Consider the following 27,224-nt stretch of genomic DNA (forward strand, 5'->3'; position numbering starts at 1 on the left):
TGGGCTAACTCCGTACAATGTTCCTTCTACAACATAAGTGTAGATTAAGCACCAGGACGGTACTTCTACTTCCGTGGTTGATGATTCGAAATAGCCGCCGCGGCGGGGCAGCTTTGAAGGCGAAGACGTGGCTCTGGTTGCTCGACAGCCGCCATCTTCTCTACGTGAGCTTATATGTTAGGCCCGTTCGATTCGCCTGCACCACGTCACCCACTTGACGAGGTGCTGCATGTTGTCCTTTGTTTCAGCAGTGTAGCAATCGCGTTCCCTGAACCGCGCCGTTCGTTTCAAAAGGTGTATGAGAGGTGCAGCGCTGGTTCAGGATTTTTCTGTACACTCTGTCGTGGGCGTGCCGGCTTGGTGAAGACGTGCGTGTGCGCACTAGCAATGTAGCAGACTACACAACACTCAGGTCTGGGCGGCGTACACATGTCTACCATTTCTACGCAACGTGGGGTGTGCTGGCACCTCATAAATAGTCCATATGTGCGGCTTGCTACCTCTGAAAGTTACGTGGACGGCGTACGTTGGGCATATAAAAGTTAGACGTGCATGGGCACTTCGTCATTAGTTTCTGGTGTTGCGCTTTGCCTGCACGACTGAGCTCGAGCTGCACAATTTCATAACTTCTGGTGCACGCTTTGAGCCGTTCAGATTGACGCAGGCGAATTGAACGGACCCTTCAAATAGTGTTAAAGGACACGTTAAATAATGCATTGAAACAATTGGTGCTGGTTTTAGACTGCCATGTTAATTATAGCGGCAGCACGTAATTTATGTAATGCGTAAAGAGACAGTACGAAAAAATATCTCAGTTTTTTCGCAAAGCAATGAATGTGATAGCAATAAATTGGAGTGTTTTACGTAGCAAGGCTAGCAGCTAGATCTTTCGGGTCTGACCCCGCGTAACTCCACAGAACGTCGGTTTAAGCGAATATAGTTACTCCAGGGAGCGAATCGGTTTTCGTGCTGTCTGTCATCTCAACGCGAAGCGGTGAGAGTACAGCACATATACGAGCCGTCTACCGATGACTGTCGAGATAGCGAGCGCGTCAGCGCTCGCGACCACGCCCTTATGATCAAAGTTCGCAGCGGCTGCTCGAGTGACGCCCAAAAGGCGCCGCTTCATGCTCCTTCCCCCGACGAAAGACGGGCGGTGTTTTTCCGAGTTGTTGACATTTTCTTGACGATGAATTACCAACTCGCCCAAACGTTCACATTAAACGGGCGGGGCCTTTCCTCTCTGCTTGACGAGCCATCGATGGCAGGCCTCACATGTGTGTCGATCTTGTCGCGTGCGCCATTCGTGCGACGGAGGCGGCCGGCTCGTTTCGTGTATGCTTCAGCCGCGTTCGTCTGCAGCTCTCTCGCGCTTCTACTAGTGCGCAGAACATAGGATGCGCAGCCGATGTTGTCGAGTTGGAATTTATACGCAACATGACGGCTACGGCAAAAACCCACCGAGAGTGTCCAGAAAATTGCTATCGCATCAATGCAGATAGATATAAAATAGCTAAAAGGCGGTAGTCCCTCAAGACTGTGGAATGCTTACTGCTATCGCGACTACAAACGCCAAGAAGAAGTTACTGTAAACAATGCAATGAAGCGGATCTGCTCGACGAAGTGCCGGCGGTAACTGGAATATGACTGACTTTGGAAAAATTAGAATACGGGACGCATACACAGGGCCGATGAACGTACATGTCTCTGTGACTGAGGGCTTCCTGAGATAGCAAAGTGTGGCATGGGGTTTGTAATCGACAAATATGTTGGAGGTAATTAAATTGGAGCATGCGTAATGATAAATCCAAATAGTAGATTAAAGCCGAAAGTAGCACAAGGGTGCGCTCCAACGCCTAGCCATGAATATTGGTTAGTAGAGCAGTTCTAAGATACTGAATTTGCGATACAAAAGTACCAACCCAATCGGCCATAATTATGAGTGACATCAATGCAAACATAGAAAGTCAGAAGAAGAAGAAGCAATCTGCAACTGTGGCATTGGCTCTAGAAATAGTGGAGGAGCTATGCGAGAATTTCATGCAGGAATTCACTACGTGCAATCAACGCCTTCATCATAAAGCGCTGCAACAACTAGTGCACAGAAAGGTGCCTTACGGCGAACTGAAAAATGAAATATACTTCATGATATATTTTATGACATTTTTCGGACACGGGACTAATGAAAAACAAAGCAGTGGGCAAGGTAAATGTAGCGCTCGTACGTGGGCGAGGATGGCGAGGATAAGGTGCAGAGGCCCACTAGAGTGACGTAGGTCACTCTAGTAGGCCCGATGAGGCAATGTATTTCCAAGAGTAGGTAAACTTTGGCATATGCGTAGGTGGTTACCTTTTCACGTGGAAGGACGGTGAATGTGATGTGACTGAGGCAGTCGTCCAGTCTGGATGGCTGGTACGAGGCGCAGAAGTCCTGGAAACTGATGCGGCCTTCAGTGGGCCATTCAGCTCGAAGGGACGTCTTCCTTTCGGCAGAGCTTTCTCTACGGACGAGCCTGCCGTGTTTTGAGACATCAGGGTATTCCTGCCGAAGAAAGAGTCCGCGGTTTCTTGCGACAAATGTGAAAAATGCGTCATGCACCAATAATCTTATCTCACGGCGTTTTTAGACTACGCCAATTTCGAATAAGCACTTTAAGAGCGTCGGAAAGGTGCCATGAGTGGGTGAGCAAAAAGGGAGAGTTCGGTATGTAGAGAAGCGTACTTGCGTGGCGTAATCACTATTACTGCCTTATTCTTAAGGCGAAAGCCTTAGACGTCTCACCAAACACGAAAATTGACCGTGGGCGATCGATGCAAAAAATTATCATCACGTGATGCCATCACCATATGACGTCATCATGGTGTCACAGATAGAGAGAATTTGTGACGTCATCACGAAGTCACTATGACGTCACGTGACGTGATGTCATATGAGAAGCTCATCGCATGATAAAGTCGCTTGGTCAAAGGTGGGCCGATCACGGAGGCAATGGAAAACCAGGTGAGGTGCAGAAAACTTAGAATGCCTCCGATCCTGGAGGCACTGAAAGGAAGAAGAGCGGGAGGATCAACACATCGAGTGATAAGAAAAAAAAAGAAGATACCTTTGGCCTTCGAGTCGCCTTAGGCGAATGCATAAGGCACCCTGTGAGTCGTTTTTCATAGTTCCTTTTTGTGCTGTAAACTTAGAGACGATACGGGAACAAGAAGATAATGGCAACGGGTGGTATGCAAATCACTACTGCAGTTATCAGGCTCAGTTTTACTCCTTGAGATCCTTTAACGTTCCTTTGGGACTCGCTGTCTGCTTACAATTGACCTCATGGCTTGCTCGCGACATAACGATATGCAAGTCTTCTGTAGCGCTAGTTGTCAGTCCCTGCTAAAAAATGAAATGCGCAGAAGACAAGTGCGGGAAACGTCGTTCAACAAAGAATATTTTTGTTGAACGTCTCCTCATCACTTCATCAGAGTGACACGCGGTCGTTGTCTACCACGTTTCTCCTACGCTAGTTCTGTGAGACGCCTCGTTTACCTGTTTATCAAAAGGCGGTATGGAATATTGAAATTATCGTGTTCGTGTACAGTCACCCTACCTAGACACCTAGACTTGTCCGCAGTAATATTTATTCAGGGTGCAAAAGTATTCATTCAGATTCGCTTTGCAAGCACGACAACGATATATATATATATATATATATATATATATATATATATATATATATATATATATATATATATATATATATATATATATATATATATATATATATATATGTATATATATATATAGCCTACGTAAACAGGCACTTCAATGAAGCGTGCAGCAGTGAAACAGTGCCACTCCTTGGCTCTGCTTGTTTTTATCGGAAGGAAATGTCACTGTATAATTCATCTCGCGTTATAAATGCGTTCGCGTAGGTTCTCACCTCTGCAGATGGCACACTGAAAAAAAATCCGAGCAAATTGCACTGGTATACCTTGGCGAGTGCGCTAACGTTATGCAAGGCTTTCGGTGTCTGCAGAACGGTCACGCTAATTGCCGATGGTACGTTACCAGCCATGCTTTCACACTTGCAGCCATTGGCAAAACAAACCTGGCAAGTCAAGATAAAGTGATACGGACAATAGAAAATGGCTCCGAGCTCCACTGTCATTTGACATTCTGGCGACACAGTCTGCCATAATTCCGAGCAGCTTCCACATCGCTATCATTCAGCCCCGTGTGACACGGCTACACGTTGCACTGCATTCCGATAAGCCACAGCACCACCGCAGCGTCAGCCAAGGATACGTCACCGGTGGTCTCTACGAAACCAGGCAGCCAAGCTCGGAAGAGGATTATAGCGCCGCTACCCAGATGAGCGTACCGTCAACATGCTCGCCCAATGCTGCTGCTATTTGAATAAACAAATTATGTGAATGAATAAATTCGTTTTTCGCTGCAACTATGGCGAGTGTTTGTTTATTCGCAAGAAACTATTTGAATAAAGAGTTATTACATTTTGATATTGCGATTCGTCCTTCCGTAGACATGACATCCCACATGTGGTGACCCGAACGACGGACATGCCGCACCTCCATGGCAGACCCGGGAGCCCTTGCCGTTCTTCGCCGGCAAGTACAAGAACTTCAACAGCAATTGCAGACCGAGCAACAGCAACATTCTGGCAATGCCGCCGCAATCCTGGCCGTGCCTGCCGGCTCCACTGAGGAAGTCAGAGCCCCTGCAGAAGGCACACCGCACGCTGCTCCACACGATGTCCTTTCAAGCGCCCGCCGTTGTGGGTGGACTCGCCCGAGGTATAGTTCGCCCAAGTCGGGGCGCAGTTCTCTCTGGCTCGTATCACACAAGATCTGACCCGCTACGATTACGTCGTCGCCCATGTGGACGCCCGCTACGCCAACGACGTCCGGGATATCCTTGCCAACGCACCAACGGCTAACCTGTACGAGCACCTCAAGATCGAACTCATCAGCCGCCTGTCACTCGCGGAAGACCAAAAGGAGCGACAACTTCAGTTCGCAGAGCTTGGCGAGCGCAAACATTCGCAGTTCCTCCGCCACACGCGCGCTCTTGCGGGCAACATGAAAGTAAACAATTCTTTTCTGCGAGCACAATGGCTCCAGCGACTTCCACAACACGTCCAGGCAATTCTGCAAGCTCAGCGCAGGCTACCTTCCGACCAACTTGCTGAGATCGCATCATCGAGGTCTCTTTGCCGCAGTTGTCGCCGATCATCCAGGCTGTCGCCGCATCGCTGAGCAATACAGAAATTGCGCGCCATATCGACGTATCGATTGATAGCTCAGCTCCATTCAGCGACGCCTGGATGAACGCCTTCCGACACGCCAAGGATACCACTTGCAAAGCCGTGACCGTAACACCTCCTCGTCGCAGCGGCCTGGTGAGAACGGCCGGTGTTAGTACCATCAACGCTTCTGGTACAGAGCCCGACAATGTCGACCACCCTGCTCCGTTGGGCAAGGGGGAAACGCCAACGGCAGCTCGAAAAGACGGCCGCAAGCTGCTAACCTGGAGGCCCTCGCATCCTCGTCACCGACCAAATCACAAAGCAGCGGTTCCTTGTCGACAGCAATTCCGACATTCGCTGTTACCCACAAGCACATCGTCAAGGTCTTCGTCCGCCTACGTCTTCCGAGCTCAGTGTGGCGAACGGGTCTACAGTCAAGACGTACGGCTCGCTCTGCCTGCGCACCCAGCTTAAAAACCTAAGCCGTGACCTCCACTGGAATTTTGTCATCGCCGGCGTCGCCCAGCCAATCACCAGCTCAGACTTTTCGGCGCACTACGACGTCCTTCCGGACTTCCGCCACGGTCGCCTCATCGACGCGACAACGGGACATTCTTCGCCAGGCCAGTGAACGACCGCCCATCAGCCAAGCATCAAAGTGCTCACTGTTGAAAATCATTCGCCGGACCACGCCATTCTGGCTGAATTTCCCCCTTTGACGCGCCCCAGTGGGCTGCCACGCAAAGTACAGCACACCATCGTGCGCTAAATCTGGACCACTCCAGGCCCCACGGTTTTCTGCCGCGCCCGTCGCCTTGCCCCGGACCGTATGCACATAGCGAAAGAAGAGTTTGAAGCCATGTACCGCGAAGGAATCGGCCGTCGCTCCGACGACTCATGGCCATCGCCACTTTGCCTTGTCCCGAAGAAGACCGAAGGCTGGTCGTCCTGTGGGGACTACCGTGCCCTGAACGCGCGCAGCATCCCGAGCAGGTCCTGGAACAGCATCCCGAACATCCCGAGTGTGCAGCATCCCGAAGCTCCCACCACACACAGGACTTCGCCCATTGCATCCGTGGGTGCCATGTCTTCTTCATGCTAGACTGATGAAGGCCTACACGTAGATACCCGTCAATCCGGACGACGTCCCGAAAACTGCAGTCATTACCCCCTTTGGCTTGTTCGAGTTTCCCTTCATGACCTTTGGCCTAAGAAACGCTAGGCAAACCTTTCAACGCTTCATCGACGAAGTCGTCCGAGGCCTCGACTTATGCTTCGTCGGCCTTGACGACAAATTGGTCTTTTAGCCCTAACGCCGAAGAACACCACAGGCACCTTCGTCTTCTGTTCTAGCGCCTCGGTTACCACGGCCGACTCGTCAATATCCAAAAGAGCTCGCCCGGCGCTTCGATCATCCACATCCTTGGCCACGAAGTTTCATCAGAAGGAACTCGACCCTTCCCTCAACGCAACTCAGACCTGCGCAATTACCCCCAACCGACCACCGCTAAAGACCTTCGCCGTTTTTTCGGTATGCTGAACTTTTGCAGGCGTTTCTTGCCGCACGCAGCCGACTACCAGGATCTCCTCCATGATACTTTGGCTGGTCTACGAATTAACTAACCCATCACGTGGACACCGGCTTTAGCACAACTTTTCGAAGAATGCAAAGCTGCTTTGTGCACCGCCACGCTTCTCTCCCATGCTCTGCCAGAAGCTCTATTGGGGCTCTTCACGGACGCCTCTAGCGTCGCCGGCGGCGCCGCCCTCATGCAACGCGTAGACAACACCTGGGAACCCTTAGCGTTCTTCTCCAAGAAACTCTTAGCTCGGAAAACGACCTCTTCTACGACCGATTCCTCCGACGGAAACACGACCCCCGCCCCGATGAGTTTGCCAGCTTGCTACAGAGAACTTTTGGCTATACACGAAGCAGTACAACATTTTCGCCACATTCTCGGGGCACAGTATTGCACTATCTATACCGGCCACAAATCTTTGACCTACGCCTTTTCTCAACGCTGCGACAAACTCCCACCAGTCCAGCAGAACCGGCTCTCGTTCATTGCCTAGTTTGCAACCGACATACAACACGTCAGCTGGGAAGACGACGTGGTCGCCGAAGCACTTTCACGTGTGGCAGCTATCAGCTCTTCGCAGATAATAGCTGACGTCCTCGCCGGTGCTCAGACTACGGACGCTGAACTGCAGGAACTCCTCAAGGGCGGGTTCTCACTACAGCTGCAACAAGTCCCAATACCTGTCGACAACCACTATCTACTGCGACATGTCGGCAGGACGAAGCGGGCCCTATGTGCCCCTGTCCCATCATCGTGGCCTTTTCAACCAGCTGCACAATCTAAGCCATCCCAGCGTACGCGCCTCTACACGCCTCATGGCTGACCGCTATGTCTGGCCCTCCATGCAGCGAGATTGCCGCACCTGGGCGAGCTCCTTTATTCAATGCCAACACGCTAAAGTCACCATGCACGTCACTTCACCGCTCGGAGCATTCCCATAGCCCTCTGGTCGGCTTCAGCACGTCCCTCTTGACACCATAACGACCATAACCAGACGAACAAGATAATGGAACTAGCTGGCATGAAGATGCAGAAATGGGCGACGAACTGTGAGCTGCTTCGACGCACCCTACAGCAAAATGGAGAAACACGACTGAGTCTCATTGGACCAAAGTGCTCGGGCTATACTGGAACACCAAAGAGGATAAGCTTAGCGTCAAGTTGGACTCGGTCTTGAAGGCTGACAGTCCAGGGAATACCAAGCGAGTCGTACTTCAGACTACCTCCCGGATTTTCGATCCGTTGGGTTTCTTATCACCATTCACCATACGAGCCAAAATGCTCTTTCAAAGAATCTGGACCCAAGGTCTAGACTGGGATACGTCGCTGCGTGAACCGCTGAGCGATGAATGGTGCAAATGGTTTGCAGAAATAGGATATCTTAAAGACTTCTCCATCAGCCGACGATCTTTCAATGACCTTGACGGTGATCATACACGATACCAACTACATGTATTTACTGACGCGAGCCCTCATGCATACGGGGTTGTCGCGTATTTGAGAGCAGAAGACGCATCTGGAAGAACCTTCATCCAGCAGCTTCTAGCCAAAGCAAGAGTTGCTCCGCTAAAACAGCTGACGTTGCCAAGACTTGAATTAGTAGCGGCTTGCCTCGGAGCTAGGTTAACGGCATTTCTAAGAGACACACTACCACGGAGCACTCCATACTACTGTTGGACTGATTCCAACGTCTGCCTGTGCTGGATACAGTTCATAGCAACAAAGTGGAAGCCGTTTGTCTGTAACCGGGTCATTGAAATTCAAGCTCATACAGAACCAGGTTGCTGGGGTCACTGTACCGGGAAGAACAACCCAGCCGACCTTGTGACAAGAGGTTTGTCAGCCCGGATTCTCAAAGAGAGTAAATTGTGGTGGTATGGCCCCGATTGGCTAGCTGCAGCTCCGGTAACATGGCCAAAGAGAGAAGACGAGGCCGCTAATCCTAAAGCTACATGAATCGAAGCGAAAGAACAAATGGAGATAGTATTGGTGTCTAACTGTACAATATTAGAGCCCATACTAGACACGAACAAGTACAGTAGCTGGCAGAAGATTGTTCGGATAACAGCATGGGTCAAGAGGTTTATACACAGTTGTCGCAAGAACATCCACCCACAATGGGAAGGCCCCCTACGTGCTCAAGAGATACAAGCAAGCGAAGAACTATGGCTGAAAACCATGCAGTTGCGGGCATTCGATAAAGACATCGTTGCACTATCTAATGGCAGGATACTTGAGAAAAGTTCGCGCATACGAGACCTTCATCCGTTCTTGGAAAAAAAGGGCATCCTTCGCATCAACACTCGCCTCGACAATGCAACGACTTCGGACGACGTGAAATTCCCAGCACTGCTACCACCAGACCAGCACTGCGCGCACCTCATTGTGAATGACATGCATCGACGCATTCTTCATGGTGGTGTTAGTGCTACGCTCGCTGAACTACGTGAAAGTTCTGGCTTCTTAAGGGGCGTCAGTGTGTCAAGAAAGTGATAAGTAAATGTGTTGTGTGTGCTCGATTTCGACTTAACGCTATTTCGACACCGACAGCACCTCTTCCCAAAGACAGTGTCCCAGTCACAGCCATTTCAAGTCAGCGGCGTCGATTTTGCCGGGCCTGTGTTTGTGAAAGGTGATTTCACCGAGAAAGCCCATATTGTTGTTTTTACATGTGCAGTAGTTAGAGCTGTTCATTTAGAATTATGTAGTGATATGTCTGTCAATTCATTTATGCTGGCTTTTCGTCGTTTTGTCGCACGGCGTGGAATACCAAGTGTTTTATATTCCGACAATGCTCTAACGTTTAAAGCAGCTAGCAGGGAATTGAAGTCTATATACGAGATCTTACGAGACGCGCAAGTACAGAACTTTTGTGCGATGAGTCATATTACGTGGAAATTTATTGCTGAGCGTGCTTCCGGGTGGGGAGGCTTCTGGGAAAGGATGATACGAACGGTTAAAGGCTGCCTCCGGAGAACGTTAGGGAAAGGTAGCTTCAACTTTGAGCAACTGAGCACAGTTTTAGCAGAAGTCGAGGCAGCGGTCAATTCTAGACCAATAACATATGTTTCTGCTGATGCTAAAGAGCTTGAAGTTCTTACACCAGCTCATTTTCTAGCACTTGGACGACTAACTGTCCTTCCTCACCATGAAGTTCATGTAACAGCAATGAAGCGCACAGACACACTGCGCCTTTGGAGAGACCATCAACGCAGGTTAACCGCTTTCTGGAACCGCTGGTACAAGGACTACCTACTAGCTCTTAGAAGTGCCCACTTCAGCAAAGATAAGGGGAAAGAAATTACCTTAAGTGTTGATGACATTGTATTGATACCTGATGACAAAGTCCCAATAACATTCTGGAAAATGGGAAGGATTAGTAGGGTATACGAGGGTACTGATGGACACGTTAGAGGATGCAGAATCCGATTAGCAAACAGCGCGGAGATTACGAGGCCGATACAACTACTATCGCCGCTAGAATTATGCAAGTAAATTTGTCGGGGCGGAGGATGTAGAAATTGCGTGCTGGACGGACTGAAAGACGAAGAAGAGGAGAAGTGGGTCTGAGGCTGGAGTTCTTGAACTGTTCTTACGTACGCCATGTTGGGACGGTATCGCGCAGTGCGCTAATAAAGGCTGCAAAGGAGATTTCCCACAACATACCCTTTCCCCTAGTTGGCCCCTATCGCTACCGTCTCGATCGCCTGAGGCATGGCCTGAAGCACACTCGATGGCCTGAGGCATGGCCCCTCGAGGGAATCGCCGCGGAAGACGTCGCCTCGGCCTTCTTCACCGACTGGATCGCCAGTTTAGGCCCCCCTCGCCGCGTCACCACAGACCAAGAAAGACATTTCGAATCGCACGTTTTCAGGCTCCTGGGGATCACCATCGGATTTGAGCGCTTGAGGACTACGAGTTACCACCCCCGCGCCAACGGGGTGATCGAGCTCCTCCATCGACAGTTCAAAGCAGCCACCATTTTCCACCCGGACTCAACCTGACTCGAGGCCATCCCAGCCGTCACTCTGTGTCTTCGCGCCACCTTCAAGCCGGACATTCAGGCTACACCCACAGAGCTCGTCTACGGGGAACCGCTCCGTCTCCCAGGCGCATTTCTTGTTGCACTGCCATCCAAAGGCGCGACGTCAGATCCCACTGATTTCGTCGCCGGCCCCCACGCACCATCGCCGCCCTACGACCGTCACCCGCAGCTCACCAGTGCAAGCCTGCACAATTCTTCTTTTATTTTTATTTATTTAGAAATACTGCAGGCCAATACTTTGGCCCAAGCAGGAGGGGCATTACAGAAAGAGAAAAAACAAACAAGCAAAAAAGAAAAGAAAATACAACATGCGTAAACAATGCCATAAGAAATGTACATAGTGCGTAAAAAGAAGCAGCAATCTCACCTCGACTTCACTAAAATTCACAAGAAAAATGGTTTGTCAAGGCAGCCATGAAATCGTTCGATTGAAATACATGAATAGGAAGAGAATTCCACTCGCTCACAGTTCGAGGAAAGAAACCGTACTTGTGGGCGTTTGTTCGCGCGAAAATCGGCGCAAGCAAATGTTCGTGAGTGTGTCTTGTTTTTCTCGTAGTAGGCCTACATACCGAAGAGGGCAAAACCGTATTATTTTTCGCAGCAAATGTATTGTGTAGTAGTACCAGACGATTAATTTTTCTGCGTGTTTGTAGTGTCTGTATACTGTTTTGTGACATTAATGAGGACGGGGAGTCTTTCCTGGCATATTTTCCGTATATAAACCTCACAGCTTTTCTCTGGACTCGCTCAAGTTTCAAAATGTCATTTTTAGTATGTGGGTCCCAGATTTCAGCAGCATATTCTAATTATGATCTTACGATTGCATTATAAGCTAACATTTTAGTTCTTATAGGCGCGTGTTTAAGCTTCCTCTTTACGAACCACAGCTTCTTTAAGGCGGTTGAGCAGATATCTGAAATATGTGTTTTCCATGTTAGTTTATTGGTAAGAGTTTATTGGTAAGAGTTATAGGTAAGAGTTCAAGGAACTAGCAACGTGCACGCGCGCTTTCCTCGACGACGACACCGTCCGCAGTCTTTTCCAGCCACCCTGCAGTGGACCTTACAACGTTGTTCATCGCAACGACAAAAACTTCACCCTGCGCGTGAACGAGAATGCCGCCCGCGTTTTCATTGACCGGCTGAAGCCATCGTACATTGGTTCTGACGAACCAAGAAGGACTAGTGCACCCACAGGGGCCCATCTACAACCCCCACATCGCAGCCTGCGCCTGTCACTACACATATCGACGTCGCGTACGTCCCACAAATTCTTCCAAGCCCTCAGGCGTCTCCACACCGCGTGGGGGGGGGGGGGGGGTTGATGTCGCGACACAGTCTGCGCATAATTCCACGCAGCGCCCACATCGCTATGATTCAGACCGGCGTGACACAGCTACACGCTGCACTGCATTCCAATAAGCCACAGAGCCACGGCTGCGTCACCCGAGGCATACGTCACGGGTGGTGGCTACAAAAGCAGGCTCCCAAGCTCGGAAGAGGACTATTGCTCCGCTACCCAGACGAGCGTAGCGTCAAAATGCTCGCCCGATGCTGTTGTTACTTGAATAAACAAATGTTATGTTGTCACGTTGGAATTCGTTCTTCCGTAGATTCAACATCCCACAACATCGTAACCATATAAACATGTCATCATGGTACGCCATCATCTGCATTGTAACTGCGCATAGCAATAAATGAGATGCCTTTCACCGTTTCAGTGCGACCAACCCATTACGTCGCCTCGGCTGACGCCAGTGCCACAAATGGCAAAATTTGGTACCATCGGCGGTTTCGACGGTAGGTACAAGCGCGAGTAATGCAACAACCACACTCACAAGTGACGTCAACGCAACGCGCACGCTCAAGATGCCATCAATCCTAACGCAAATGCAATGATCAAGATTCGCCAATAAGTGGATTTCAGCCCTGGGACCCCAGTGACGAATGCCGACGCGCTAACCAGTACGCCACGGTCGCGTACTCTATCTGGCGGTTTAGAACACCTTCCACAAAGCCTCGCGTGAAAGCAAGAGCGTTGAGATAATTGGCGCATTTCACATAACATTGGTGTTTTCCTAGACAATTTCCTTCGTGCTAGCCAGGGCATTTTCATAACGCTGACGAGTGTGCTTGAGTAGCCGCTCAAATATGGGTGCATATTTTATTAAACACTTAATGACGAGTTTCCGCTTCGTGTCATTTGTGCTAATTTGTGACAAACAGATGTACTTATAATGTGATGAGGTACGTATGCACTGTGACACATCGATCGGCGGTTGCTGCTGTAGTTTTCGCGCAGACGATTTTGAAAGAGAACACTTTTAGCAATTACTATTTCTATCGGCCATTGCATCTGAAGTTACTGTTTTTTTTTGTTTCGTGGGAATTCGTATGTGACCATCGTTCGAGAGGGCAATTGCGACATCATGTGCAGTAAATAGACAAAACATGTGAATAGCGTACTTAAACCAAATGCGTACCTCATCTGGAAGTTCTGCGTACTCCAGCTGGCGTTCAAGGGCAACCACGATCTGTGTGACGCCCAGCAGGGCCGTGCACAAGGAAACCATGATGATCGGTATCTGAAAAGTACAATTGCGAAAATAAGAAAAAATTGCGGGCAGTTTGCCCTAAGTCGCCCGAAGCTTGGCACAGCGAAGCACAGGCCCGTCGCCGCTCGTAATCCCCGTCGACCCACACTTATATCTTCGAGAAGCGCGGCTGCCTCCTCTGGAGTACGCAGCCAGGCCATGCACCACAGACGTCGCAGGGATCCCCACCGGGGGGGGGGGGCGGGAGGGGGGGGGGGCGAAGGTTCATCGCGGCGAACCCCCCTACTAAGTGAAGGTATGGTGCAGATTTTGCGCCCCCCCCCCCTTGTTTCTTGACTGGGAGGAGGGGCACGCCTATGCGCACGCCTATGCTATGCACTATAGAGCGGAGGTTGCGCGCGATGTCTCCGTCGGTGGGCATGGTTTAGCTAGTACGCATGCGCGGCTTGGCCAGGTGGTGCGGTATCTGGTCGCTTGACTACGCGATGCTTGCTTCCTCTTTTTTTCTATCTTTTTTTCTCTCTCTCTACATTTATTTATTTAGTTATTTATTGTACGCTCAGGGCCCGTAGGCATCACAGAGGGGAGTGGGGATACATAAAGAATGCAATAAACAGCAAAACCTAAAAGAACAAAAAAGTAAAAATACAAAGTGGCTGGCGAAAACTCACAACAAGACAAGGGAAAATAGCAGCGGGAATAAATGAGAACAATTTTGATAATGAGAGAAAAAGAAATTATACAAAGAGTAACAAGCATAAATATATTCACAAGATAGCAATTGTTTTACCAAACATATTAATATCTGCTATGCCAGCAATGTCATGGGGAAGGGCATTCCAACTGACACAAGTTCTGGGTACGAATGAGTCATGAAAACATTTAGTGCGACAAGATGGAATCCCAACTTTATTGCGGTGATCAATGCGAGCTGATATGTACGAGGGCCTGGTGAGTAATTTGTTTTTTAGATAGTTGTTGTAGTAAATTTTATGAAAAAGACATAATGAAGCTACAGACCTGCGATGAGAGAGAGGAGGGAGGGACAAACTTAATTTCATGGCGGTTACGCTACTTGTTCGGTGATAGTTAGAGAGTATGAAATGACAGGCACGATTTTGCACAGCTTTCAAGTCTGAAATGAGTGAATCAATGCCAGGGCTCCAGACTGATGCAGATTACTCTAATTTCGAGCGAACCAGTGTTTTACAAAGCAGTAATTTTATTGAACTGGATGAATGAGAACAGTTCCTGCGAAGATACCCAAGCATACGATTGGCGTTATTTATGATATGATCGATGTGAGTTTTCCAGGACAGGTTAGAAGAAATGTGAACACCGAGGTACTTATAAGAGAACATAGTTTCAAGAGTAACATTGTTAATGTGGTAAGTAGGAGGTTCATTGGAATTACGAGAAATGCGCATGCGCTTGCACTTATTGATGTTTAGTTTCATACTCCAAGTGTTACACCAATCCAGAACTTTTTAAATGTCGGATTGAAGGCAAGAGACGTCGTTATTGTCGTTAAGTTCGCGGTAAATAGCACAATCATCAGCAAAAAGAGTTATTGAAGATGAAATGTTAGTCGGTAAATCATTTATATAGATGAGAAAGAGAAGGGGCCCGAGAACGGACCCCTGAGGCACGCCAGAACGGACAGGTAAGGGATGTGACTCAATGTTATTGGCTGTTACGAATTGAGAACGGTTTGAAAGAAAGCAGATCAACTATGCAAGTACATTAGTGTCAATGTTAAGATTACGTAATTTAAGAAATAGCAGCCCATGTGAGACTTTGTCGAACGCTTTTGAAAAATCTAAATATATGCAGTCTGCCTGGGATCCGTGATCGAGGATGCAGTGAAGGTCATGTGTGAAACATATGAGCTGGGTTTCGCATGAAAATGACTTACGGAATCCGTGCTGGGCTGTGCTGAAGGAGTTATTAGATTCTAAAAAAGAGTCAAGATGAGAGTATATGACGTGCTCCACGATTTTACACGGTATACTGGTGAGGGAAATGGGTCGAAAGTTGTCAGGGCAATGTTTATTTCCAGACTTGTGCAGAGGAATGACCCTCCCTACTTTCCAATCACTGGGAATACAACCTCTTTCAAGCGATTGTTCAAACAATTTAGTAAGGATTATGGAACAGTACGACTTGGTATTAATAAAAAATTAGAGTTAATGTTGTCAACGCCACAGTAAGAGGAAAGTTTAAGATTTTCTATAATGCTCTGAATGCCCGATGCGTCAAAAACAATTGGGTCCATGCGAGGAGCGTCAAAAACAGGGTAGTCGCTGTTAACACAAGAAACATAGTTATAAAAAGCCGCCGCAAAGACATTGTTGAGAACAGAAGCACATTCGTTTGATGGGAATGAAACTCCATCAGGGGATGTAAGTAGCAATGAGGTGGTGTCCTTCTTATTTATGACGTTCCAGAATTGTTTGGGATTGTTAATCAGCATAGCAGGCAAATTTTGGTTGAAAAATGTGTCCTTGGCGTTTTTTAAGGCAGCTTTGTACTCAGCGGCGACGACAAAGTAGGATTCCCAGCGCACCTTAGAATTCAACACCTTTGCCGAGCGAAACAAACGTTTCTTCTTGTTTGACAGTCTTTTCAAAAATTTATTAAACCAAGGCGATTCTCTGTCACACCCCAAGGACTTAAGCGGCACAAAAACTTTAGTAAGGCGTTCAATGGTGTCTTTAAACAATTCCTAATTAGCGTCGACAGAACGCAGTGAAAACTTCGGCAAGTATTCATCCAGAAAAAGACCTAGTGCACGGTTAATCGCATTGGAGTCTGCCCGTTTATAGTTCCTAATGTGTTTTTTCTGATTAATTTGTTTACACACTTGAACTTCAACATCAAAATGGAGCAAGGAATGATCACTGAGGCCAGGTAGATGCGTGACTGAAGAAATAAGATGCGGTACGTTAGTTAGAACGAGATCTAAAATACTTGATGTAGTTGAAGTAGTTCGAGTAGGTTCAGAAACAAGCTGTGACAGGTTGAAATCCAAACAGGTCGTTAAAAACGTGTTACATTCAGTCGAGAAAAGGCTAAGATAAGGCGTTGTACTATTCCACACAATAGTGGGGTAGTTGAAGTCCCCAGCTAAAAGGATAGGAATGTTGGGAAAGCGTACAGTGACCATGTTTAGCGCGTCATGCAATTCGTCAGCGAAAGTTGAACACGAAGATGGGGGACGGTAACATATGCCCAAAATCATCTTCTTAAAACGTACACAAAGTTCAACCCAGACTAGTTCCAGGTTACTTGGGAAATGAATGGGCGATGCAACAAAATCTTCCATGACAGCTATTAAAACACCTCCTCCACATCTTTGGCCTCTATGAAAGCGAAATACGTTAAACCTCTTTTTGCAATTAAACATTCTCTCTTTTGTTGATGTTCTCTCTGTCTCTCTTTCTTTTTTTTCTGCATTTATTTCTCTCTTTTTTTCGTGCTTTCTGTGCTATGCTTTGCTCTCTCCTCTCCTCCTTTCCCTCCCCCTGACTATCACATCTCCTCCTAACGCACACTTTCTTTTCCCACCCCATTGTTACACTGTACTCTACAAGGCTACGCTATGCTCTGCTAGCGTGCCTGGATAGCCGACTGATTAGGATGCCCGACTTCGGATCGAGGTTACGCGGGTTCGAATCCCGCCTCGTGAAGGATTTTTTTCGGCAAGAATTTTTCTCTTTCTCTTTGTTGTATCTTTCTTTTCGTCTCTTTCTTTCTTTCTTTCTTTCTTTCTTTCTTTCTTTCTTTCTTTCTTTCTTTCTTTCTTTCTTTCTTTCTTTCTTTCTTTCTTTCTCCGTACTCGTTCTCAGGGTTACTACAGGCCATGCCGTAGCGATGAGTAGTGGGATTTGCCCAAATTCCGGGGCACATACCCGTTCATGATGATGACGGTTTTCGGGCGCAGTCAGACACTACGCGGCGCTGGAACAGCTTCACTGTTAATGTATTACAGAAAGCCGTAGTACGTACGAGCTGGTGTTTACGGTGCTCAGCACGCAGTTTTAGAAGGATCCAGTGTGCGCACAAGAACGAACAATAAGCATACACGCAAAAGGCTTCAGCGATAAAGCCAATATCATGGGCGCATCCTGACTGACAAGACGCTTACCAAGGTGAGAAATATTTACTGACGTTTAATATTTGCCAGCTCTTAGTATTAGGGTCTCAGAATGCTGGGCCAATTTTCTCGCCGTGGCGCCCCGTAAGTCACTGCTCGTCTTGTTATGCCGTGAAGCTTGTGCAAGCAGCGAACTCATCGCCGTGCGTATTTGGAGCGATGAAAGACAACATGAAAAACGGTCCATCCTAAATTGTATGCGCCAGTTAAGGGCGGCTGTTTCACAGTGTTGTTAAGCACATAAGATACAGAGATACGTTCGTTATCGCAAGGTGTGGCAAATGTTTAGTGAGGGGGTAAGCCGTGGTAGTCAACATCACTGGCGAGCATAGGTCGGCAAACTGACTGATGAGTCGACTCACTCATACTCAGGTCGAGCTGTGAGTCTGAGTCTGAGTGAGTCCGGGTGATTAATATTTTGGTGAGTGTGAGTCCGCTTGAGGAAAATTTCGGTGAGTCTGAGTGATCCCTAAGTGCAAAATATATTTCTTGAACGAGTCTGAGTGGACTCCGCACTTTTCTGCCGACCAATGGTCGGCAAAAACTTTGCCACACCTATCTACAGAAATTTAGCTTTACTATCAGCCTTATGTGGGCTCATGTTCATACTCCCACCGCTCACACATACCTCAAAGCACTAGTGTTCATACGACAGCTCAATATTTATTGATCGATTGATGGAAACACCCCGGCTTGCAATTTTCGCCATATAATTTCCTCTTTTTTTGTTAGCTGCCTCTGGATAGATCTTACGGTGGAATTTATAATGTGAGGTGATTTCATGGAACGTTCTTAGTTCGTCTCCTGTGGAGAGGGGTTGCTTGAGTGGAGGCGGCGAGTCAGCGGCGATCGACCAAGAAGTGAGCCCTCGGACGATCACATGCGCCTTCTCGTTCCCCTTCAGACCTTTATGGGCCGGGGACCATATCAGCGAGAGTGGGTACTGGTCCTTGTCTCAGAACTTTGGCGGCTGCAGCAGCGATTCTGCCCAAATTATAGTTCTTAATGGCTGACTTAGAGTCGCTAACAATCACTCGTGTACCCTTCTGTGTTATTGCCAGAACAATCGAAAGAAAAATGCTAAAGGGACTGTCTACCGTCGTTCATCGCTTTTCTGTTTTGTACCAAAATAGAAAGCGTCTGAAGTGTCCAACCTTGCAGCGGTTTCTCTGGAAAGTGAGCAGAAATTTTTCAAACAGAATTTTTCGATCTGCGTTCGGTCTTCTTCCACTGGCGTGAAACATGCCCACAACACTGGTTGGTAGATACGATGGCGGTTGTAGTGCCGGTAAAAATTAAAACCGAAAGCACATGTGATTTTTGTAGGATTACTTTATTTTTGCTGACAACTATTGTTATGAATGTAACAGTCGTTTTCAGCGCGCTAGCGGGTAAATGAAGCCCTATTACACGATTATAGAACACTTCTTTTGTTGTAATCGCCGTCTCTGCGTTTATTTTAGCACTGCTGCCGCAATGCAAGCCAAGTCCATTCATCAAAAACAGACGATAAATGCACGCCTTCACAGCGCCGCACATGTGAGACATCCTAACAACAATACAGCGGCACAGTACGACCAGTGCGGCGAGCGGCATAGCATAGCGCATGAGTTGAAGCAGACGAAATGGAAGACAGCGCCGCAAGCAGCGCCAACGGGTGCCTTTTTGAATGCGTGAGAGAAAAAAAAAAGCAAAACATTACTCTCTGACGCAACCGAAAGCTGCCTCAAGTGCGTAAAATACAATTTCAAGTTATACACGTTTGTTTTTAAGCAAAATGTGTCTACCTGCGAGTATTTCTTGTCCTACCAGTAGACTGACCACATCGCTGTTGGGTGACGCTAGCGGCCATTCTTTCACAATTTTCAGCATGAAATCATATCGTGGTTTTGGGACGTTAAACCCCAGATATTATTATTATAGCATGAAATTAAAAATATAATTCATTTTTTATGGGGCAAAAGCATGCTCGTTGCCGCCGATGTGACGAACGATCTTCTCATGTTCACCACAATCAGAAAAAATTTTCCGAGCGGTCTAGACAGTCCCTTTAAAACACCTGTATGCTTAGATTTAGGTGCACTTCGAACTCCACATGGTCAGAAATTACTGTGGAATCTGCTAAGGTGCCCCCGATAAATATATCGCAGTTTTAAGACGCACAAATTAGCAATTTACATTTCTAACCATGCAGAATAAACTATGGTTGTCAGGAATATCTGAAGGGGAAGATCAGCAATTGCATGAGGAAGGCAACAAAGAAATAAGCTAGCCTACAACGCATGCACGCCAGATCACGATAGACAGGGCAGTAGACTCTCTCTTTGACCACATAAATGGGCGAATGCTTACACACGATTTTCACAGCGTTTCTATGTCTATAGCTTCAGTGATTTGTTGGGAATCCAAAACAAATTTTAAAAGAAAGACTTTCAGTATACCGAAAACAGTGCGACAAATTGTTCAGGAAGACGAACGTAAGTGGCTTACGCAATTCCAATTTTTTGCGGTGCGACATGTATTGAGCCCAGACAGGCAGACGCCTGAACGAAATATTAAAAGAGCATTGCAGGACAACGTGTTCTCTGGGCAAGTGCTCTGTAGAGACTGCAGTTGCGCACTTTTGTTCGAAGGTACTTATACTTTTAAATTTTTGGGCGCGCAATTGGAAGAAGTTTTAAATGTCAGGATTGTTAATAAGCTAATGGCGAAGTTGAGAAAGGGTGATAACTGCTATGTCAACAGCCGCATAATATAGTCTGTTTAAATGTAACGGTAGATGATACGTAATTTTTCGTTGTTCATAGTTAGTTCTTGTACGATGAAGCATCCAGTGCGGTTGACGACGATATAGGTGCAGTAAAACCTCGGTGATACCATCACGGCTCGTAAGAATTTCGGGGTGATACGAATTTTTCTGTCGTCCCGGCCAAGGCCCATTAGTCTGCAATGTATTGGAGTACGGTTGTTGCGAACCGATTTGCACCCCGCGACGTTTGATACGAACGTACGCTAGCGAACAGGTACGAAAAGGTGCTGCCCCAGCTGTCGCGGAAGACGCGGCAGTCACGCGCGGGCGCGGGCGTTTGCGCTGCGCGACCATCAAGGGTGCGTCGTTGCCTCGGAGATAGTGCGCGCGAATCTTGGAGGCCTTTATGCGCCTTAGCGTTTAGATTACAGATGACGTTGCCGTCGCGCTTTTAAGGCGATAGGGTTAGAGAGCTCGTTTCGCAGGAATGCCGGTGTCGGCGTCGCTACGTCGCTTGTGAGCACGGTGTAAGAATATTCAGGTGTTGACACTGCGCGCGCCTAAGCGGCCAGAAAATGTTCGGACGTCGGTCCGTTGAGCGGTGCGCCATCTAATGGCTTGAGGCGGAGAGCGCTCGCGAGTAGCCGAATCACGGTGGTGCTGCGTCATCGCCGCCGCTCTCGCCGTTCCCTCTCCTGTTGCTCTCTCGATTTCGCCCGTCGACGCCGCTTGGCGGATGCACATTATCCACCAAAATGGCATAAAAAAATGCACGTTATCAGCAGCATGCGCGTTGCTATGGAGACGACTGCCCCGCTTTTCGTAGCGCCCTCTGCAAGTCATCTGATAAGAACCCGAACATTATCTGGACGCGCGCGGATTGCGGTTTCCCATGCGATGTGGGAAGAGTGTCATCACCTGAGTATATTTTTAGACCGTGCTTGTGAGCGAAAAGTCGTCCGTGACCGAAAAAGCGCGAAAGATGCAAATTCATAAAAAAATCTTCGGTCCCATTGAGGATCGAACTCGGGCCGTTTGCGTGGGAAGTAGGTGTCCAACCACAAGGCTACAATGTTACTTGCAACTGCTTCGGGAAAAAACAGTACATACGTGTCATATAGTGGAAGGAGTCTCCTTAACGCATTTTGTTCGGCAGGTGTCACGACGAAAATGAGCCCATTCGGCGATTTCTCGGCGCATTGGCGAGTCCATCAAAGTACGTTTTTTGCGCGACGCTATGCTTCGAAAAAAGACGGAATAGTGCAGCCATCGCCGCTAAAGACACACACGAACTTTCAAAGAGCCCCAAAAATGGACAACTATGTCCACCTAGCGGAAAACATATCGAGCCAACGTCTCCTTTTATGGGGATGCCGCGCGCCCGCCATCTCGGAGGTCATGCTCCTTTCTAGAGGAGGCATTGATCAAGCAAACAGCAAACATTAGATAATGTGCTGCCATCTGTGAGGCATTGTGAGAAATATGTCTCGACTCTAGCACAGGAAAGTGTTTAGATCGAAAACCTGTACCAGTGCCTGTACCATTACTATAGATACATAGCGCGCGCGCGTGTGTGTCTCTGTTTGCGTGTGTGTGTAACAACACACATTAATAAGTCTGCACTTAGTGGTTGAAGTGCGCACTGGGGGCCGGATTTCGCTATTGCGTTCAACTCTTAAAGGCGAAGCTTAAGGGTCCCCCATTTTTTTTTTTTTCGACGCGTTGACGCGTGCTCCTCTGCTCGAGGCAGCAGCGTCTTTGTACAAAGTGCCTGCCACGTCGACGCAAGCCACGTCCCCGCAATCAGACGTTCCATGAAACAAGACTGAAACTTGGGCTGCGGGTCAGTCATGTCCTATGAAACGTGCACGAAGACCCCATGAGACGAAGCTGACGGTCTTGGCGAAGGAGCTTGGCCTCTATCTATCGTGTGCAAAGCGCTTCTTAAGTCCCTTTTGCCGCAGTACTTTGGTGTCATGCAGAGAAGCGTAGTACGATTAGGCTGGGGCAACTAGCTGTCACGGGGCACAACACATCTGGTTCAATACTTACACACGCGCGCCTGCGCCGTATATTTGAGAGTAGGATCGTTGACGTCTAAAAACTTCACTGCAATTTAGTGATTTATACCTTAGCAAGATTGACAATCTTTTGGAAGGCGCCTTAGGTAATTCGGTTATTAAGGTTTTTCGTTATGTGGACGACTACTTGATTTTTTGTAGTGATGAGGACTTTGAAAAGGTGGTAACTTCCGTGAGCGAAAAATTTGAATTAAATGGAGGAGGGCTGAGCTTTACTAAAGAGGTGCCTCAGAATAATGGAATACAATTTCTAGACATTTCCTTAACGTTCCAGAAGAACCACGTGTGCTGGCAGTATTCTCCTAGATCTTCCAAACCGCTGTTAAATTTTTTGTCGAAGCACTCGAAGGTTGTAAAAAACGGCATCGCCATGTCTTGCCTTAAGTCAGCCCTCACCAAGTCATGTGAGCACAAAATGAGTGATAGCTTTAGCGCACAGGTTACGCGTCTTTTAGATGTAGGGTATCCTCGTGATGCAGTGGCCACGGTCGCTGAGCGTTTAAAGAAGTCTATTGTGTTAAGTCCGAGCATGGTTGCAGAAAGCGATAGGAAGAAACGTGTCGTAGGTATTCCGTACATTCATTGCATATCTCACAGGCTAAAGAAAGTAGGAAGTAGATACGGCGTTAATGTTGTTTTCACGGCTGCCAATAAGCTAGGTAAGATTTGTGCCGCTGTGCAGAGGAAGAATGAGCGAGTAAAAGACAAGAAGCGGACCGATAATTGTTTCGTAAAACACACCAACAAATTCACTGATTGCCGTACGAGTGTGGTGTATAAGGTCCCTTTCAGCTGCGGCCGCTTCTACGTAGGACAGACGGGCAGATGCATTAACCAGAGATTGTTGGAACATAAGAGATCGCTAACAGGAGGCTCACCTTCTAATCTATCTTTACATTGTCGAGATTGTAAGTGCACGCCAAAATTCGATGAATGCGCAGTGTTGTACCGGCATAGAAATGAAGAAACGCGCCTGATGATTGAAGCATGGCATATCGAGAATAGTGGTAGCGCATGCGTGAGCCAACCGTCGATTAACTGGCATAAAGATGAAATCAAATGCCTTAACAGTTATTTTCTACGTAGACCGCCACGCGTGCCGGATTGATAGGTTCGCCGGTTGCATGGGCATGCGCAGATAAGTTTTCGTGCCTTCTTTCTTTTCAGCCGTTGTGCGTCTCTTCAGTTGTTAGTCGGCGTTTGTGGTGTCCTGATCTCTTTCTTGTGTCCGTGTTTGCACGCCCTGTCTCTTTTTAGAATGAATCATTCACAGTTGTTCATGACGTCGCAGCGGCCCCAAGAAACACTAAATCAAAATGTATGCCAACTTTCTTTTTTCGCATACTAATTTTCCATGTTTTCTGGTGATACGAATTTATGATGATACGAATATTTCTGGTGACCCCGAGAGATTCGTGTGACCGAGGTTTTACTGTATTTTGGTTCATAACGTGTCATGGAAGCTAACTCTGTAATAGTGGATAAACGTCTTTTTTTTTCATTATTATAGTGCCCTGTAAATGTACAAATTTTATACATAGATAATTTCGTACTCATTGAACAATTGTTGCATGTCTGTGAGGAAAGTTGCAAATTAGATGAAGGATATTATTATGCAGAGGTGAAATCTTCCTTAATTTAGTTTTAGTCGTCGTGGCCCACACTAACGTGCAGTAGTTCAGATGTGAAATAAATAAGGCGTGGTATATAGCAAGGTTTGCTTTTAAAGGTGAAACGGATCTATGACGCCAAACTATACCAACCGCTCTAGATGCATTCAAACATCGTGGTAACGGCCTATGCTTCCAGTTTTACGCTGGCCTGCGCACGAATTGCCCTTTCAAGACACTCTGTCGCGCATCCGTGCTTTCTACCACATCGAAAACATGATTGATTCCGTATAATTTATCTCCATTGTGTTCTTTTGACGCCCTAAAAAAATACTCCACTGCTAGCTTTCTGAAAGCCTACCCGTTTTATCAAACATGTCGCCTTCGCGCACACGCGCTTGCATACAACGCGGGCGTAGCAGCCGGAGAGACGACAATTCGTAGCACGCGAGTGGAATCTGAAGTGGACGCAAGTGGCCACTCGTGGCGCTGGCGGCGCACTGGCGGAGCGGACTGTTGCGCCACCTGTAGGTGCTGCACGTCTCCCGTAGTTTTTGTTGTTCTTCAGTGTTTTCCATGGGAAATGTGGGTTTCGTTACCCATGCGCGGGGAATATGAGATGGTTCTCGAGGGTATTTATATGTGTTACGTTATGAATAAAGTTCACTTGTTGTCTGCACTGGTTCTTGCGTCTTCTTCGTTTTGTCGTCGTTTAGTGTGTGCATTTAGATTAAGAATGAAGTCAAGCCAACTAGCCTGCCTTTCCACCTTACTGTAGCTCGAACACGCACATTGTTAAAGGGGTGGTGCCACCATGTTTGTGGCTTGCGTGTTCTTTGCTGTAAGCATTTCCTACAGCTCCAGGAAGAACGATGCACGCACCAAGATTCGTGTGTTCTCGCTAAATAATTTAATATCGCCTTTTGATGTGGACAACTTTCGGTTTCGGTTTCCGGGCGCCGAGGTTGGGCAGTGACGTAGAAGTGTAGGAGGCGTGGTCACGTGACCACACAAGGCTGTGACGCACTTAGCCAGAAAACGATCGAAACTCGGCGAGTGATGTAGCAACCGATGCTTTGCCTGTACTATAGTGAACTAGAATATATTCTAGTTCACTACAGCCGGTACGTACGTTGCGGAGGTGGCGGAGGTCCGCAGGTCACTCACGTCAGTACAGTAGCTCTGGTGTGACGTCACTACAACTTTCGTTGTCCATCCTACAGATCTACGTCAGTGTTGGCGCGCTAGCGATGGGTTTTGATCGGAAGAATGGGCATTTAGGTACACTTTGGAAGTGAATTAAAATATATTCTAAACGTTTGCTGTGTCCGACCCTTCGTGTGGAGTGTCCTTGCATACAGAGGAAACCCACAACAGGCTTGTTATAGCCTCGAAATTTGATGGCACCACCCCTTTAAGTTACGCTCTGTTACGTCACACCATTACTTCCCGTGACAAGGAAGTGACGAAATGTGAGTGAATACGCGTCGTGGCAGTCTCTTGTCGTGGAAAGTGGCCAGTCATCACACTTGCATTACCTTCGGGTGCGATGTTTGGGGCTTATCTGTATTTTGGAGCTGTGATGAAACAATCGCAGCATCCACCGTTTCATTCTCTGTGGAGGCTCAGGGACAGTCACTTCGGTGCCTCTTCTTGCAGACAGGCGTAATAGTCTTTTCGCACCTTTTATATCTTAGAAAGAAGCAGGTGAGAACTACAGATCGGAGGTAAAGATTAAGCGGTCTAATGGTGCACTTCAGACTACTTCCCGTTTTTTTTTTCTGCCTCGACGCGCCCTAACTAAAATTTCGTCACTTCCTTGTCACGTGTAGTTCCGGTCTGACGTAACAGCAGTGCTGGGCAGTATCGAAGATGCATGTATCTTAGATACTATCTTATATACTCTTTGGGTATCTTGTACTGTATCGCGACACGTCTCGCAAGACGTGTATCAGTATCTGTATTTCCGATGCATTGAGGAATGAACGTGTACCTTAAGATACAAGATACTGCGATCACACCGCCACCGTGCGAAACAAAAACTCACAGAGTTCCTTATGCATTCACCTGAGACGACTCGAAGGCGAAAGCCATCTTATTTTTCTTCTCATTCGATGTGTTCATCCTGCCCAGCCATCCTCCGAAAGCTTTCTGCACTTAACGTGGTTTTGCACTGCCTCCAGGAGCAGAGGCACTTCGGCTGGCTTTGCACTGCCTCCGTGATCGGCCCAACTTTGACCAAGGGATGATGTCGTGTGATGTCGTCACATCGCGTGACGTGATGCGATGTGTCACAAATTTTGGTGGCCTGTGACGTCATGATGACTCTAAATGGTGACGTCATCATGTGGTGATAAATTTTTGCATCACTCGTGTTGCCGCCGCCTACGCGGGATGCCGGTCAATCTTCGTGTTTGAAGAAACATATGAGGCTTTCGACTTTATAAATGTTGGTTGAACTACATTTCTCAAGCTGATAGTGCTGCCACTAAGTGCTCAGAATAAAAGTAAGGCAGTGACATTATTTTATCTTTCCTCCAGGGTTCTCTAGCAAGGGCAGGCACTGAGCTCTGCGTGTCACTCTTGGTGGAGTAGTCACGTTGTGCCTGTCGCGCTGTCTGGACAAAACGAAGAGCTCGAAAGTCTATGCCCAGCTGACCTTTTGTTTTCTTTTTTTTTTGTAGTAGTAGTAGTAGTTGTTGTTGTTGTTGTCCAACTGTCATGACACTTGCTCATATATCCACTTCCCTGTGCCGTGTACTCCAATGCGTGTGGCGTCTATTTCGCAATTTCTGATGCCGCTTTAGTGTCATTATCAAAGTTTCTATTGCGTGGTGCTTCGTTACGAAGTCCAGGCAAATAACATTATTTTGATCCGGAGACGACGGTCACTCCCCCTTTAGGGGGCGACATCGGTGGGCCGCACCCACGACGGGACGGGGAGATGGATCTCCTCGGTCATGTCATGGGCTCTCTGGATAGCCCTCGTTACGAAGTCTGAAGAATGCAAGAACGGGGTTCCTTTGCGTCTCGTGACATTCACACACAGGCGATTCGAAGGATATCGTCGATGTAAGTGTGACTTACATGCAGTGAGACTGACTTACATTAAGTAGGATGGAACACTGGGCGAGTTGGTGTAGATTCATTGCAGCTAACAGCGCGAAACACGTAGACGAGGAAGCAAGAAG

The 27,224-nt window shown here is 47.7% G+C and overlaps 1 protein-coding gene across 1 annotated transcript in view; it reads right to left on the reverse strand.

Annotated features, from left to right (window-relative positions):
• Positions 1-27,224, reverse strand: part of LOC119406727 (ATP-binding cassette sub-family C member 3-like) — a 122,767-nt gene that overhangs the window by 36,278 nt on the left and 59,265 nt on the right. Inside the window, exons 5-6 of the mRNA XM_037673460.2 lie at positions 13,366-13,467; positions 2,351-2,542 (exon numbers count right to left, since the gene is read on the reverse strand). Of these exons, the coding sequence (XP_037529388.2) occupies positions 2,351-2,542; positions 13,366-13,467 (294 nt within the window). The remainder of the gene's footprint in view (positions 1-2,350; positions 2,543-13,365; positions 13,468-27,224) is intronic.

The sequence above is a fragment of the Rhipicephalus sanguineus genome, chromosome 10 (genome assembly GCF_013339695.2).
Source record: "Rhipicephalus sanguineus isolate Rsan-2018 chromosome 10, BIME_Rsan_1.4, whole genome shotgun sequence".
NCBI classification, from domain to species: domain Eukaryota; kingdom Metazoa; phylum Arthropoda; class Arachnida; order Ixodida; family Ixodidae; genus Rhipicephalus; species Rhipicephalus sanguineus.